At 38.3% G+C, this 16709-nt stretch overlaps 1 protein-coding gene across 1 annotated transcript in view; it reads left to right on the top strand.

The window, feature by feature from the left end:
• ELOVL2 (ELOVL fatty acid elongase 2) overlaps nucleotides 1–16709 on the top strand; it is a 68397-nt gene that overhangs the window by 22220 nt on the left and 29468 nt on the right. The window contains exon 2 of the mRNA XM_019633791.1: nucleotides 16348–16411. Within this exon, the coding sequence (XP_019489336.1) occupies nucleotides 16348–16411 (64 nt within the window). The remainder of the gene's footprint in view (nucleotides 1–16347; nucleotides 16412–16709) is intronic.

The raw sequence follows: 16709 nt of genomic DNA, 5'->3' as shown, positions 1-16709 counted from the left end.
CAACTAGACTGAAGAACAAAAACGACAGCAACTTGTCTGTTCCCCTTCCCCCAATTCCCCAGCACTGTTCCCATCCCCCAATTCCCCAATTAAAAAAATCTTAAAAAAAATAATAATAGCCTTTCTAACAGGTGTGAGGTGCTATCTCATTGTGGTTTTGATTTGCATTTCCCTAATAGGTAGTCAGGTTGAGCATCTTTTCATATACCTGTTGTTCATTTGTATGTCATCTTGGGAGAAGTGCCCTAATGTTCAGGTCCTCCGCCCATTTTTTAATTGGATTGCTTTTTGTTGTTGAGTTCTTTATATATTTTGGATATTAGCTCCTTATTGGAGGTATTGTTTGTAGATATCTTCTCCCGTTCAGTTGGTTGCCTTTTGTTGATGGTATCTTATACTGTGCAGAAACTTTTTAGTTTGATGTAGTCCCATACATTTATTTTTGTTTTTACTTCCCTTGCTTTTGGGGTCAAGTTCACCAAAGTCTCTCTAAGTACCTATGTTTTCTTCTATGTATTTTATTGTTTCAAGTCTTATATTTAAGTCTTTAATACATTTTGAGTTGTCAAGTTGTTGTCCTTCAGTATTAGCTTGTGGAGGGCGCAGCTCAGCTCCAAGTCCAGTCGCTGTTTTCGATCTAGTTGTGGGGGACACAGCCCACCATCCCATGCGGGAGTTGAACCAGCAACCTTGTTAAGAGCACGTGCTCTAACCACCTGAGCCCTCCGGCCGCCCATCGGCAGCTCAGCTCAAGTCTTTGTCTTCAATCTAGTTATGGAGGGTGCAGCTCACTGGCCTATATGGGATCAAACCGGCAACCCTGTTGCTCAGAGCTCGCACTCTAACCAACTGAGCCACCCTGTCACCCTTGAGTTAATTTTTGTGTATGGTGTCAAATAGCAGTTTAATTTCTTTTTTTAGCATGTAGATATCCAATTTTCTTAGTATCATTTATTGAAGAGGCTTTCCTTTCCCTATTGTATATACGTTTTGGCTCCTTTGTCAAAAATTAGTTGCTCATATTTACGAGTATGTATGGGTTTATTTCTGGGCTCTCAATCCTATTCCATTGGTCTGTCTATTTTTCTGCCACTACTATATTATTTTTATTATTGTAGCTTTACGCTATAATTTGAAGTTAGGGAGTGTGAATGGTAGTTCTATTTTTAATTTTTTGAGGGAACTTCATACTGTTTTTTATTTTACATTCCCACCAGTGCACAAGTGTTCCCTTTCCTCTACATCCTCACCAACACTGGTTATTTCTTATCTTTTTTATAATAGCCATTCTAACTGGTGTGAGATGATATCTCATTGTGGTTTGATTTGCATTTCTCTTATGATCAGTGATGTCAAGCATCTTTTCATGCACCTGTTGGCCATCTGTATCTCTTCTTTGGAAAAATGTCCATTCAGATCTTCTCATTTTTAAATCAGATTGTTTGTTTGCCCTTGAGTTTATGAGTTCTTTATATATTTTGGATATTAACCCTTTAGTAGATATATAACTTGCAAATATTTTCTCCCATTCAGTAGGTTGCCATTTCATTTTGTTGATGGTTTCCTTTGCTGTGTGGAAGCTTTATACTTTGATGTAATCCCACTTGTTTATTTTTGCATTGGGTGGCAAATCTATAAAATCATCACCAAAACTGATGTCAACTTTTATCCCTATGTTTTTTTCTAGGAGTTTTATAGTTTCAGGTATTATGTTCAAGCCTTTAATCCATTTTGAGGGGTCCGATTTCATTCTTATGCATATGCTTATCTATCCAGTTTTCCCAGTATCATTCATTGAAGAAACTGTCCTTTCCCCATTGAGCATTTTTGGCTCCCATGTCAAATATTAATTGACTCTATATGTGAAGATTTATTTCTGGGGTCACAATTCTGTTCCTTTAATATATGTATCTACTTCTATGCCAGTGCCATACTGTTTTGGTAACTATAGCTTTGTGTAGTATACATTGAAATCAGAAAGTGTGATAACTCTATCTTTTTTGTTGATTTTTTTGTTTCTTTGTTCTTTTTTTGTTTCTTGTTTCTTTATTCAGGGGTTTGTGGTTTTCTATCAATTTTTGGATTGTTTTTTCTGTTTCTGTGAAAAATGCCATTGGATCTTGATAGGGATTGCACTGAGTCTACAGATGACTTTAGGTAGTATGGATATTTTAACAATATTAATCCTTCTGATCCATGAACACAGAATATCTTTACATTTGTTTGTGTCTTCAGTTTCTTTCATCAAAGTCTTGTAGTTTTCAGTGTACAGATATTTCACCTCTTTGGTTAAATTTATTCCTAAGTATTTTATTGTTTTTGATGGTATTGTGAATAGGATTCTTTTTTTCCCCCAATTATTTTGTTAATGTATAGAAATATAACTTTTCTGTGTGTTGATTTTGTATCTTGCAACTTTACTGAATTCATTGATTAGTTCTAGCACTTCTTTGGTGGAATGTTTTAGATTTTCAATGTAAAAAATTTATCATCTGAAAATAGTGACAATTTTACTTCTTTCTTTACTGTTTGGATGCTTTTTATTTCTTCCTTGATTGCTTTTGCTAGGACTTACAGTACTTTGTTCAATATGCTCAATAGGACTGGTGAGAATGGGCACCCTTGTCTTCTTCCTGATCTTAAAGGAAAAAACTTTCAGTGTTGAGTAGGATGTTGGCTGTGGTTTTGTTATATATGGCCTTTATTGTGCTGAAGTAAATTCTTTCTATATCCAGTTTGTTAACCGTTTTTATCATGAAGCGATGTTGTATATTGTTAAATGCTTTTTTGTATCTATTGAGATGATCATATGATTTTTTTATCTTTCATTCTATTAATATGATGCATCACATTTATTGACTATAGGTTGATTTTGGTTGTAGGTTTCTGTTTTTCATCACTTTGAATATTTCATGCCAATTCTTCTAGCCTGCAAAGTTTCTGTTGAGAAATAAGCTGACAGTCTTATGGAAGCTCCCTTGTAGGTAACTAACTGCTCTTCTCTTGCTGCTTTTAAGATTCTCTGTTTGTCATCAACCTTTAGCATTTCAGTTATGACGTGTCTTGGTGTTGGTGTCTTTGGGTTCATCTTGTTTGGCACTCTCTGCACTTCCTGGCCTTGTATGCCTATTTCCTTTGACAGTTTAGGGCAGTTTTCTGTCCTTTCTTCAAATAGGTTTTCAATTCTTTGCTCGCTCTCTTCTCCTTCTGGTACCCTTATGATGCTAATGTTGGTACGCTTGATATTGCCCCAAAGGCCCCTTAAACTGTGCTTATTTTTTGGATTCTTTTTTCTTTTTGCTGTTCTGATTGGATGTTTTCTGCTATCTTAACTTCTAAATTGCTGATTCGATCTTCTGCTTCATCTAATCTACTTTTGATTCCCTCTAATGTATTCTTCATTTCAGTTACTATATTCTTTTATTCTGACTGGTTCTTTTTTGTTTTCGATCTCCATTTTATGTTTCCTGTCTCTTTGTTGAAGTTCTCCCTGAGATCATTGAGCATCCTTATAATAAGTGTTTTGAACTCTGCATCTGGTAGGTTGCTTGTCTCCATTTTGTTCAGTTCTCTTTCTGGAGCTTTGTTCTGTTCTTTCAATTGGGACATATTTCCTCATTTGGCTGCCTCCCTGTGTTTGTTTTTATATATTAGGTACAGCTGCTGTGTCTCCTGGTCTTAGTGGAGTGGCCTTATGTAGTGGGTGTCCTGTGGGTCCCAATGGTGCAGTCTCCCTGGTCATCTGAGCTGGGTGCTCCAGGTGTATCCCTTGTGTGGGCTGTGTATTCTCTCCTGTTGTGGTTGAGCCTTGGTTGCTGTTTGCAAATCAGTAAAAGGGATTTACCCTCAGGCTGATTGGTTGTGAGGACCGCCCATGACTATAGTGGAGGAGCTGCTGTGCAGGGACTGTCCCTCCAGAGCAGGATTCACTTTAGCAGGGCGCTGATGCCTGCCCAGTCTGAGCTTTGGGTGGGTCATTTGTGGAGGTGGTTGGGAGGTCTTCTGGTGTGGTCTGAAGCTGGCCACCGGTGTGTTGGTTCTGGGGCCTCTTGGGAGGGTCTCTGTAGCTGGACAATTTCCACAGATGCCTGTCCCCTATCCGGGGTACTTACTATAAGCTACAAAGTGATTGGCAGATGGTTGCCACTTGTGCTGGGCTTGGGAGTGCTTAGCAAGAGATACAAGGCATGCTCAGGCCAGATGCTGATTGTTTGGTGTTTGTGAACCTTTGAGAGATTTAGGAAAGTCACAGCATGAGCCAATGCAGGCCATTTGTATAGAAAAGCCACTGAAAACAGCAAGTTGGGTGTGGCAGGGTCTCAGGGAATCACCAGATCAGGACGATTGGTGTTAGCCAGGTTGATGGAGATTCAGATACAGCACCCACCTGCACATGCCCGCTGGCTGGGGGAAGGGCTCAACAAAGGAACAGTGGCTTTTGCCAGCACTTCCACCTGGGAGAAAGCTGCCCTCCAGCCCTTGTCCTGGAGCCACACAGTTCAGTTCCTCCTCGTATGTCCCTTGCACCTTTCAAGTTGCTGCCCCAACCCCTGTTAGAGCGAGTAAGTTGGTCAGTTAATGAGCTTGTGCACAGGCCCTTTAAGAGGAGTGCCTGAGATTCCAGCTGTTCTCCATCTCACTCAGCCACAAATCTCTACTCTTTCACAGCCAGAAGTTGTGGGGACTTTTCTCCCTGGCACTGAAACCCTGGGCTGGGGAGCCCCGTATGGGGCTGGGACCTCTTGCTCCCTCAGGGGGAGGAGTTGGGTATCAGGGTAATGTTGGCCTCCTAAAATGAGTTAGGAAGCATTCCCACCTCTTCAATTTTGGGGTAATTATGTTTCGTGTCTCAACTCTGGATTTTTGTTTTGTGGTTACTATAAGGTTTGTGTAAAATGTCTCATCTCATTGATAAAATCATCCTTTTTCTTCTGATCTCATTTTCTCTTCATTCAACTATAAAGTTTAGTCCTTTCCTCCTCCGCTTTTTATATTTTTGTTGTCACAAATTACCCCCTTTTATGTTTTAAGTTCATTACTAATTGTAATAGCTATAGTTATTTTAAATGCTTTTTTCCCTTTAACCTTTATGTTATAATTAAGTGTTTAATACCCTGTTCTGAAATAGAGTTGCAGTTTCCTGCTTCTGTCCATCACCTTACTCATGAAGTTTTGTATACTTATCTCTTTTGCTTTTGGTAGAAGAGCTCCTTTAAACATCCTTGCAATGCATGTCTTGTAATGGCATATTCCCCCAGCTTTTGTTTGTCTTAAAAGCCCTTATTTTTCCTTTAAATCTAAAGGTAACTTAGCTGGATATACATTTCCTGGCTGGTGTTTTCTGTTTTGCAGTATTTGAATATATGATTCCACTCCCTCCTAGACTGTAGGGTTTCTAAAGATGATGGATTTTCTTTTGTAAGTTACTGTTTTATTCCTTGGCTGCCTTGAGAATTATTTCTTTATCATCGACTTTTGATAGTTTTAATACAATATGTCTTGGAGTAGGTATTTTTGAGTTGAGATAATTATGTGTTTTGTTAGCTTCTTGTACTTGAATGTCCAATTCCTTCCCCAGGTTTGGGAAGCTCTCATTAATTGTTTCTTTCAATAGACTCTCTGTTCCCTTCTTACCTCTCTTTTTCTGGATGCCCACCATCCTTATGTTGCTCTTTTTTATGGAGTCAGAAAGTTCTCTTAAGGTTCTGTCATTTTTTTCAACTCAGTTCTCTCTCTTCTTCTACCTGGTTCTTTTCTAGATTTCTGTCATCAAGTTTGCCAATTCTCTTTTCTATCTGGTCTTCTTTATTTTCAGTGCTTTCTAATGCATTCTTCATTTCATTTATTGAGTTCTTCAACTCTGTTTACTTGGTTTCTTGTGTGTCTTTTTTGGTTTGTTTTTGTTTTTGTCTTTTTTATAATTTCAGTCTCTTTGGTAAAGTACTCCTTTGTTCATTGATTTTATTCCTGAGCTCATTGAACTATTTTTCTGGGTTTTCTTTTATCTCTTTCCTTCATGATTTCAATCTTAAATTCTCTGTCATTTAAATTACAGTCTTCCATGACTTTGAGATTAGTTTCTAGAGACTTGTCATTTTCTTTCAGTGTTTCCATGTTATTTTGGTTGTTTGTGATATTTAATGGATTGTTCCTCTGCCTGCACATTTGAGATAATGGAGTCTTTTTTTGTTTGTTTAGAAACCATTTTGATCTTAATTTAGCAGGTTGATAATTAGAGGTCTTTCTTTTGTGTCCCGGTAGATGGTGCTATAGCACAAATTTTTGTTTTCTCTGCACTACTTGTGCCTTCAGGTTTGCTGTGGGGGGGTGGGGACAGGGGAAGTGTTGCTGTTGTGAAAATTGATTACTGGGTGACTGGAGTGGTGGGTGTCTCCACTGCATCCAGGTTGCCTTGGTCTCAGGTCCCCACCGCCATGGTGGGGGGATGTGAGTGGGGGCAGGGGAGCTGGGTTCGCAAGTCTGTGGTACTGCCTCCTTATTACTAATGGCCACCACCACCCGCCTCCCCTACGTATTCCAGTATGCCCACTTTCAGATGTACTGATGGATCTCTTAGGCTTCCTTGTGTTGACCAGAGGAAACTTCATTGGATTATAGATGTCTGATTTGTTGTAAATTTAAGGGGCGATACAAAGGAGCTTCCTCATTCCACCTGGATGTTTAGGTCACTCTAGTGTCTCTTCTTGTAAGGGCACTAATCCCATCATGAGGGCCCCACCCTCATGATTTCATACTAACCTAAATATCTCCACAAAGCCCTGTCTCCAAATACCATCATATTGGGGGGTAGGGCTTCAGCATATGAATGGTGGGGCTGAAATGAAGAATATAAATTCAAAAGTGATAAAAGTTTAAAATTCCATTTAAGCTTTTAAAAAGCAGCTGTATAGGATGAGTTGGACTTGAATTTGACAACAATGAATGTGAAAAGTACCAGGTGATGTATGTTGACAAGGACTAACTGATGCAATGTGCAAGTGCAGTCTTTTGATGCTTTAATAGAAATATATCCTGATCAAGAGAGGCCACCAGTCTCTCTGTGCTGTTCCTTGAGTAAGCCACTTTCAGGAAACTGTATTCGGATACAGCAAATGTAAGGAAAAATACACCCAAACCAGTGATTTCAATTCTGTTTAGAGCAATGTACATTCGAAGTGGGTTTGTATAAACAGTTAATTACTAAAATGCCTGTGAAATGAATGGTGATGTAATTAGTATAAAGCAAGTTTGAATTTTATAGAGAAGAATATGTAATAAAATACTTAGTAGTTTGTAAAAAGTGAGCCAGTATGTGGCATTTTTATAATAAAAGTACATCAGAAAACTAATAGCTTGATGATAATCCAAACAGATTTCAAGAGACCCTACTCTAAATTATTGCTACTCAATGTGTGTGGTCTGTGGACCAGTAGGCATTGACATTACTTGGGAGCTTGGTAGAAATGCAGACCTCAGGCCCCGTTCTAGACCAATGGATAAAAATCTGTACTTTAACAAGACTTGTATGATCATTAAAGTTTAAGAGCATGAAAAATTGTGAACTTTAAGTGCATTCAATGAAAGTTTTAAAAAGCTATGAAGATGATGACTACAAACTTCTATATCTTCTTAAAGCATGATGCTATACTTTGGGTAAAGTAATAAGAAAAATGAAAGATAATGCAATAGCAATGGCTTCTTTGACTATTACATTGTCCTTCTAGGCAATTCTATCATTCTTACATTTTCATGTTTTTAACATAGATTGAAATGATTGATGACATAATTCCTAGGTTGGTTAAATAGCAAAATGTTTTAAGATATAGAAAAAATGAGTTCATTAAGATCCTATAGTGTATCTTAGATTTATAAAAGGTCCACTAGACCATATGTTAACCATAAGATAGAATGAGTTTTATTCTACTTTAAAAATATATAAACAATTTTTTTCTTTGCTCTTTGGAAGAATGAAACTTTAAAAAAAGAAAGTCAAAAAATAAAATTGGGTCCAATAGACCCTGGTGATATACTGACTGTTGAGTGTTAAGAATCTTTCAAAAGATATTGGAAGCCAGATCACATATATTAAAATATAGCTAGGAATACAATAAAAATAAAATAAGTATCAAGTGAATAATGTGAAGGTTTAGAGGAATGAGAGTTTCATTAATGCATACACTAAATATTAAGCGCCCAGTATGTGCCAGGCATTGTTTTTGGAATTGAGGATAAAATATTAGAGCTTATGTTTTAGTACAGGACCCAAACAATAAACAAATTAATTAGCCAGTGAAAATTTGTATAATGATAGTGCTGTAAGGAAAAACTAGAGTAGGTAAAGAAATGGAGAATGACTCTGCACCACAGGCCAGGACACCATGAAGCAGATGCTTTCTTCTCCTTTGTAATGAGGCCCTTGAGAGATGGATCAGGGAAGCATGTAAGGAGTTGCCATTTGACCAGACACTGAACGGGATGGATAGAGAGAGCAATGTGGTGGAAGTGGAACAAACAGACAAATCTGCAGTCACGTTTCCTGTTCTGAAAAAGACCTTTCATCTCCTCAATTGAGTGAAACTGTCCTATAGTGTCAGGGTTACCCAGAATGCTAATAATGCAAAAACAATCAGCCCCCATTTTCTTCATCAATTTCATGTTCAGAGAGCACAAGAACATGAGCATGAGCTCTGCAAAGAGCCCTTTCTCTGCTATCCCAGCTCTGAAACTTTTCAATCTGAAGGTATAAAGAACACATTGTCCCTGAACTTAGTTCAGGTTTCACATAACACTACCCCTGGAGCTTGCAGGCTCAATTTCCACATCTGTAACCTGGGGAAACTACCCAACTTTCAAAGCTATTGTAAAAATCATATGTAACCTATACCAAGTGCCTGGCACATATTAAATGTTAGATAAAAAGGAGCTATTAGTAGGCACCATTATGGTTAGTTCATTTTGTAGGAGCAGAAAACTTTTCCCTTCTTCCCTTCTAAGTTCTTTGGCTGTCCTAATTAAATTGAGATAAGACAGGTTAACAGAAGAAAAACAAATTTAATTGCATATGTATGGGAGAACTAGAAAAAATATGAGATTCAAAGAAGTGTCCAAAGCAGGTAGCTTTTATACCTTTTAGACAAGGAAACAATAAATTTGTGAAGAATTAACTAGACAAAGGGATTTGGGCTTGGGATAGTAAATTGATGAAGTAACAAGGTTTATTTATACAGCCTTCTCAGACCTGAATTCCCATCTCTGGTGATAAGGATGTCTTGTGTCCTCCTGGTACAGGAGAGCACCTTTCACAGCGAGATTTATTTCTTGCTTTCAGGGGGAGAAAGGCGGGGCAGAGTGTCCTTCCTGTACCAGCTGTTTCTGAAGTAACTTAAATTCAAAAAGTGGCATATTTGGGGGTAGCATATTCTGCCCTTCTTCAATTTATATCTGTCGTAGGATGTGGTAACCAAGTATAAATGTTCCCACAGATGCTTCAATACCTTAGTTTCAGTCTTAGGAAAATTATTCCATAAGGCACATAATAATTTAGAGTTCCCATAAATAAATAAGATTTCCCTACCTATTGCCTACCCTCAGCCTAACTTAGTGTAGTGCTCCCTCCAGAGAATAGGCGTCAGTGGTCGAGATGTTGAATGGGCATGCCTCTCAAAGCCATGTAAGGGGTATCAGTGTAAAATATACATAAGTACACATTGTGTGATGGCAGCTGCATGAAAGCCAAAGAATTTTCTGTGTCTACCTTTAGCCATCCTCCAAACCTAGTTGTGCTCACAAATATGAACATATTTCAACTCTTCAAATAATATATGAGAGACTGGCTGGGAACAGTCCGTTGGGGTGTGCAAGAGAGCTTTCAACATTGGACAGCCATCCTGAGCCCTGGGAATGGCATGGGGGACAGTGTGCGATGGCACTCTAATGTGTCCCTCATCCCTGAGGGGAGATGCCGCCTCCTTGTGTCTCAGTCTGTGCAACTCAGCCGTGTCCTGAGGTTCCTGGGAAGTTTTCAGAGTTGTGTCTGGTTAGTCTGAAATACAATATATTCCTTAGCTGGTCAGATACCACTTGCAGACCTGCTTTCATTGAACATTTCAGATTCAGTTTTCTCCAAAATACAAAGTGGAGGCGGGGGGGGNGCAATACAGTATTAACTGTAGTCACCCTACTGTACATCTCTGTGACTTATTTATTTTATAACTAGAAGTTTGTGCCTTTCGGCCACCTTCACCCATTGCCCCCACCCCCCTTTCTGCCTCTGGTAGCCACCAATCTATTCTCTGTATCTGAGGTTTTTTTGTTTGTTTGGGGTTTTTTTGTTGTTTTTGTTTGTTGTTTGTTTGCTTTTAGATTCCACATAAGTAAGAGCATATGGTGTTTGTCTTTCTCTGTCGTATATTCACTTAGCATAATGCCCTCCAGGTCCATCCATATTAACACAAATGGCAAGATTTCCTTCTTTTTATGGCTGAATATTTCCTTCTTCTGTGTTTTTATAACACATCCTTATAAATGTCTCTCATCATATTTAAGACACTAAGTAATTATTGATTTACATCTCTATTATCTTATGTAAAGATAAGGACCATGTCTCATTTGACTTTGTATTTCAGCATCTAACATGGTGTTAGCACATAGTAATGTTCAGATAATTGGTTAATGAATCAGTAAATAATGACTGAAAGAATGGAATGTCCCTTCTCATTCATTTCTTTTATTCTCTGTTCTCCCTTTATATATTCCCCTCTTACTTTTCTTTTGTTTCTGCTATCCTTCCACTGTGATTATATTTCTGCAAGATGATAGAAATAATACAAGCTTTCTGACCTTTAAATTAGAGTGTTGTTTGATCTCCAGATGTTGGAAAATGGATTTTGAACCTTAGCAAACAAACTGAAAAAGTTTAAATATTTGTGGATGGGTGTGGCAATGAAAGAAAGATTTCATTGGTATTTGTTATGAGGGAGGGTACGTCAGTGAAGTTAACATATTTTGTTCAGAATGAGAGATCTAGACAGTTCTGCTCTATTTTAATGGCGGGGCGGGAGGGGGAGAGAGGTGATTTGGATACTATGTCTTCTCTGAAACTTAACAGTCAATTTTGTCATCTTAATGGCCTTTGCTCATTTTAAAAAAGCAGTGAGGAAGAGAGTTGGTGGCAGGAAATAACTATTCTCATTGAATAAGTGTCTTTAAAATGTTCTGTAAAACATGTATCAACAAAATAGGACAAACACCATGGTTACTAGATTTTTATAGAACATAATGTAGACAAGTACTAAATACCACAAAATTCCTAAAACATAAAGGAAGGGATCCCAAAAAGTAGGAATGAGTGAAGGAGGGAGGAAAGGAAGGAAGCAGTGGAAAGGAAGGGAGGTAGGAAAAAGTGGAATGAAGGAAGTACAGAGAAAAGGAATGGAAGAAGGTGAAGAAGTGAACCAGGAAAGCAACAGAAGAGGGAAAACAGAGGAAGGGAAGAAGGAAAGGAAGAAAAAACGGAATCTGGAGTTCTATAATTTAGAGATCAGAAAAAGCACAGGGAGAGTTTCTATGGTGGGGTTTATTTCTGCTTTGCTTCCTGTGTCAGCTTTTTTAGAATGATCCTTAATCACGGCACTAATTATTCTGATTGCAAGACTGCCTTTGCTGAAGAAAACGTGAGTTATCTAGGTGTTCAGGTTGAGGCCATCCCCACAATGATCACAGAGTTCGTATCTTCAAGAACAGACCCAGAAATGGCCTTCCGTTTGAGGTGCATTATGTTGAGCTCCAACTGATGCAGTTAGGGCTGAGTGGGAATCCCAGTCAGCATCATTGTGGCAAAAACCTAGGTGTGCCTTTCATGGTTCCTCTGTTTCCCAAGTATTCTCAGGAAATGTTACCTGAGGCAGGAGGGCATGGTGGTCTAACGCACCAGTGTTGAGAGCTGTGTGTCACATGACTAGGTAGGAGAAGGAGCAGGTGCAGGACACCACCTGGGTGTTATGCAACACTGCTCCTGGTGGTAAAGATGTGCGTGGTGGGAGAGGTGGTGATGGCAGTTACAACAGACGTGATGAAATGGGTGGAGGCCAGCTTGCTCTGAGCTATGGCTTTTCAGTTAGATCCATTTCTTGTGCTCTTGACTCTTTTCTGTAAATGCTACTTTCCATATGAAATCATTTCCTTTTGGCATGAAGAATATCTTTAGCATACTTCATAGCACAGCTCTGCTAGCTACAAATTCTCCCACTTATGGATATATGAAAATATCCTTATTTCACTCTCATTTTTGAAGGATATTCTGCTTCCGCTGCCTGAAGTCCCAGGCAACCAAGATTTTCTGTCACATACATAAGTTTATATTTTCTACAGTTTCGTAAATGGAAACAAATAGTATGTACTCTTTTTTGTGTGTGTCTAGCATCTTTAATGCAGCATCATAATTTTGAGATCTGTCCATGTTGTGTGTGCATCAGTAGTTCATTCCTTTATATTTCTGCATAATATTTCATTGTATGGCTATACTATAATTTATCCATTCACCTGTTGATGGGAAATTGGAAAGTTTTCATTTTTTAGCTAATATGAATAAAGCTGCCATGAATATTTGTATATAAGTCACTTCATGGGTATATGCTTTATTTTCTCTTGGGTAAATACCCAGAAGTGGCATGCTGGATCATAGTTGAATGTTTATGTTTTTATTAAACCGCTAAACTGTTTTCCAAATGTGGTATCATTTTATATTACTGCCAGATGTTGTAAGCGATCAGGGTTACACAACTAAATAAGGCCCTACTTGCTTCCAGTCTTGCTGTCCTTCAGTTATTGCTATTCAGTTATTACAGCCACAAATTGAATTCAAAATCATGGAGTGTGGACTTGACTATGTGGGTAAGAAGAAATCCCGGAAGTTGTCCTAGAAGTCAGCTCAGAATTGTTTGGCAGAGAATTCTGTGCCCCAGCGTACTTTGAATATAGGCTGGAGGGGAAAGCTGTGGCCATAGGTAGGCATTTCCCTTGGCTCAGAGGATTTCTTTCCCCTGTGTGGAGGGGTATAGCCTAAGGATGACCAGAGTGGGACCCTCTAAATTTGGGGGTTCAGGATAGTACCCCTCTTGCATAGGTCAAAGGGTAGTACTATTCCCCTTTTCTAATCTGTCCAGATTCTAACCTTCTTAAAAACCCATTGTAAGTCCTCACTCCTATATCTTCCATCATTGTCGCAGTTCTGTATATCTCCTCAGTTGTTTTCTGTTTGCTTTTGTTTGTATTCCTCACTTTCCCAATTTGTCTGTAAGCTTTTGAGTCAATCACTCTATCCCCTTTTTCTTCATATGTCCAACAAAGTACTATGTACACAAAAGATGCTGATTGAATGAATGAAGTGCTGCATGTCATTCACTGGTTTTTCTTAGCTCCTGGGTTATGTTAGACTTGAGAAATTGTCCAGCATGCTTTTGAATTTACACATATAGAACCTAGTGTACAGCGATTAATTCATTACCCACACTCTGCTCTATCACCGTTTGCTACGCGTTCACCTTAGTTAACTAACACTACCCAACTCTGTACTTACACTTACATTTTACTAATCCAGGGTAAATTTGATTTGTTCTTCTGATGTCATCATTATCTTTTTAGACTACATCCTTAATAACTGGCTTAGCTAACCCAGAAGTCAGGTTTCTGGTTTTCCCAGCCTTGGCTTTGTTTCTGTCGTACAGATCACTAGAGACCCTGTCCATGACCATTTCCCAAGTGAGTTATGTCTCAGTGTGATTGCATATGCTGATCCTTCTCCCCCAGATGCTGTCTTTCCTTCTCCATCGAGAGGACTCCCTAGAGTCATTCAGCACTCAGCAACAGCAGCAGCTCTTCTCAGAGGGCTTCTGTTTTTAAGATATCTAAATTAAATTTCCTACCTCTGTGTTCTTTTTGTTTGTTCAGATATACAACATAATAATGATTTGATGTTTTTATATATTGCAAAATGATCACCACAATAAGTCCAGTTACGTACATAGTTACAAATGTTTTTTTCTTGTGATGAAACTTTTAAGATCTACTGTCAGCAACTTTCAAATATGCAATACAGTATTAACTGTAGTCACCCTACTGTACATCTCTGTGACTTATTTATTTTATAACTAGAAGTTTGTGCCTTTCGGCCACCTTCACCCATTGCCCCCACCCCCCTTTCTGCCTCTGGTAGCCACCAATCTATTCTCTGTATCTGAGGTTTTTTTGTTTGTTTGGGGTTTTTTTGTTGTTTTTGTTTGTTGTTTGTTTGCTTTTAGATTCCACATAAGTAAGAGCATATGGTGTTTGTCTTTCTCTGTCGTATATTCACTTAGCATAATGCCCTCCAGGTCCATCCATATTAACACAAATGGCAAGATTTCCTTCTTTTTATGGCTGAATATTTCCTTCTTCTGTGTTTTTATAACACATCCTTATAAATGTCTCTCATCATATTTAAGACACTAAGTAATTATTGATTTACATCTCTATTATCTTATGTAAAGATAAGGACCATGTCTCATTTGACTTTGTATTTCAGCATCTAACATGGTGTTAGCACATAGTAATGTTCAGATAATTGGTTAATGAATCAGTAAATAATGACTGAAAGAATGGAATGTCCCTTCTCATTCATTTCTTTTATTCTCTGTTCTCCCTTTATATATTCCCCTCTTACTTTTCTTTTGTTTCTGCTATCCTTCCACTGTGATTATATTTCTGCAAGATGATAGAAATAATACAAGCTTTCTGACCTTTAAATTAGAGTGTTGTTTGATCTCCAGATGTTGGAAAATGGATTTTGAACCTTAGCAAACAAACTGAAAAAGTTTAAATATTTGTGGATGGGTGTGGCAATGAAAGAAAGATTTCATTGGTATTTGTTATGAGGGAGGGTACGTCAGTGAAGTTAACATATTTTGTTCAGAATGAGAGATCTAGACAGTTCTGCTCTATTTTAATGGCAACAAAAAATCACATTCTGTCACACTGAGATGTTAGGTAACTGACCTTTCTCAAGTCTGGAGGTATTCTGAGATGCCCTTCATAGAACACAAAGATAAAAACACTGTTTAAAAACTTCCAAGCTCATTTCGCCCAGATACATTTTATAGAGATATTATGAAATAAAAAAGTTCCTAATACTTTTTGGCCATATACTACAATAATACTAATTGGCCAGCAGTAGTAGGTACTAATAAATATTCGCCTCTAATCTTCATCCTCCTTCCTAAAGTTCCCAAAGACCTAAAGTTTTCTTGAAATTTCTCTCAGGATCAAAGTCACCAGTAAGGAATAGTGTGTGCTAATCACCAGACATTTAGATCTTCTCTTCAGATGCCAGTAAATTAATTCTCCTCTTTGGCACTTACACTTTCTTTTGAGAATGGGATGTTTTTTATTGCAGTCCTGCTGTTGATTATAGAGAATGTTCTATGAACTTCTGAGGGGTGTCATACTAACTCACATAATCAGGGACCAATCCATGGGCCCCAAATCCTCATCACAGATCGCTGTCCTAGGAACATTGGGAAGTGCTCCATCCCTTGTTTTTTTTGCTTGAGGAGGTGCTCTAGGCCTTTGTACAGGGATAGGGAACACCTTAGCAGGTATTTGGAGCAGTATAACAGTAGACCAGCATGCATAGGAGCTAAATCAAGAGCCAGGAGCCCATTTAGCAACCTTAAAATTGTTCGCAGAGATCATTCAATCCCAATCTGAATTCAATTAAAGTGGCAGTAATTTCATGTACCCCAGGACACTCTTTACTGTAATATTAAATAGATGTTAATGTATTTTTTTAAGTTTAGAAAACAAACAAAATATAAAGGTAATGGAAAAAAATAACTATAATGCTTAATTTCCTTGTTTAAAAAACAAGCCCCCTTTAAAGCCAGCTTTGTGATACAATTCAACTGAATTTTCATTTAATAATTATGTTTTATCCTGCAGGAATAGACTTTCCCTCTTGCGTACACGCAATTCCTGTTCTCTGCAACAATAGAAGTTGCTTATGGAAATGCTTATACCTCTAAGCATTTTAGAGGGAAATGGAATTAAGGTCAATAACCCTTCAATGTTTAAATGTACCCAGCCCGTTTTGTCAGTACTGCTCTTGCCTAAGGAAATGAAAGAGGAATTGTTTCCTTCCCAATCTTTACAAGCTGTGAGAGGAGGGACTACATTTACTGGTTCACTTTCCTTAGGTCTTTGCAGTCAGAGTCCTTGAAGCTAGGACCCCTGCGGAGTCTGTCACTCAACATTGTTGTAGTGGTTTAAGAGTTTCCAAACAAACATACTAAAATCATTTTTTTCTTTAACTTTCAGGAGCATCTAAAGGCCTTTGATGATGAAGTCAATGCTTTTTTGGACAACATGTTTGGACCTCGAGGTGAGTGAGCCACTTGAGAACTTAATGTGGAAGGAACACTGTATTTAGTTATAGAAGAGGATTATATCACTTCTGGTGTCTTGAAAATAATATGGCACCTAACATTTAGAGACTTGACGTCCCTCACCTTTGATGTCCTTCTCCGGGAACACCCAGATGCCTTGTTTCTCCTGCTCAGCCTCTCCTGGGATTAAGGTTCTGGGAGCAGGAAGTAGAAATAGAACGCAGCGCCGTACTTCCCTTTGGTGTCGCTCCAGCTACCAAAGTTACCAAAACTGGTTGCCAAAGCAGGTGGTAG

This window comes from Hipposideros armiger, unplaced genomic scaffold (assembly GCF_001890085.2).
Source record: "Hipposideros armiger isolate ML-2016 unplaced genomic scaffold, ASM189008v1 scaffold_1410, whole genome shotgun sequence".
NCBI classification, from domain to species: domain Eukaryota; kingdom Metazoa; phylum Chordata; class Mammalia; order Chiroptera; family Hipposideridae; genus Hipposideros; species Hipposideros armiger.
Note: the sequence above shows the minus strand (reverse complement) of the source record. Positions and strands in the feature narration are given on the sequence as shown.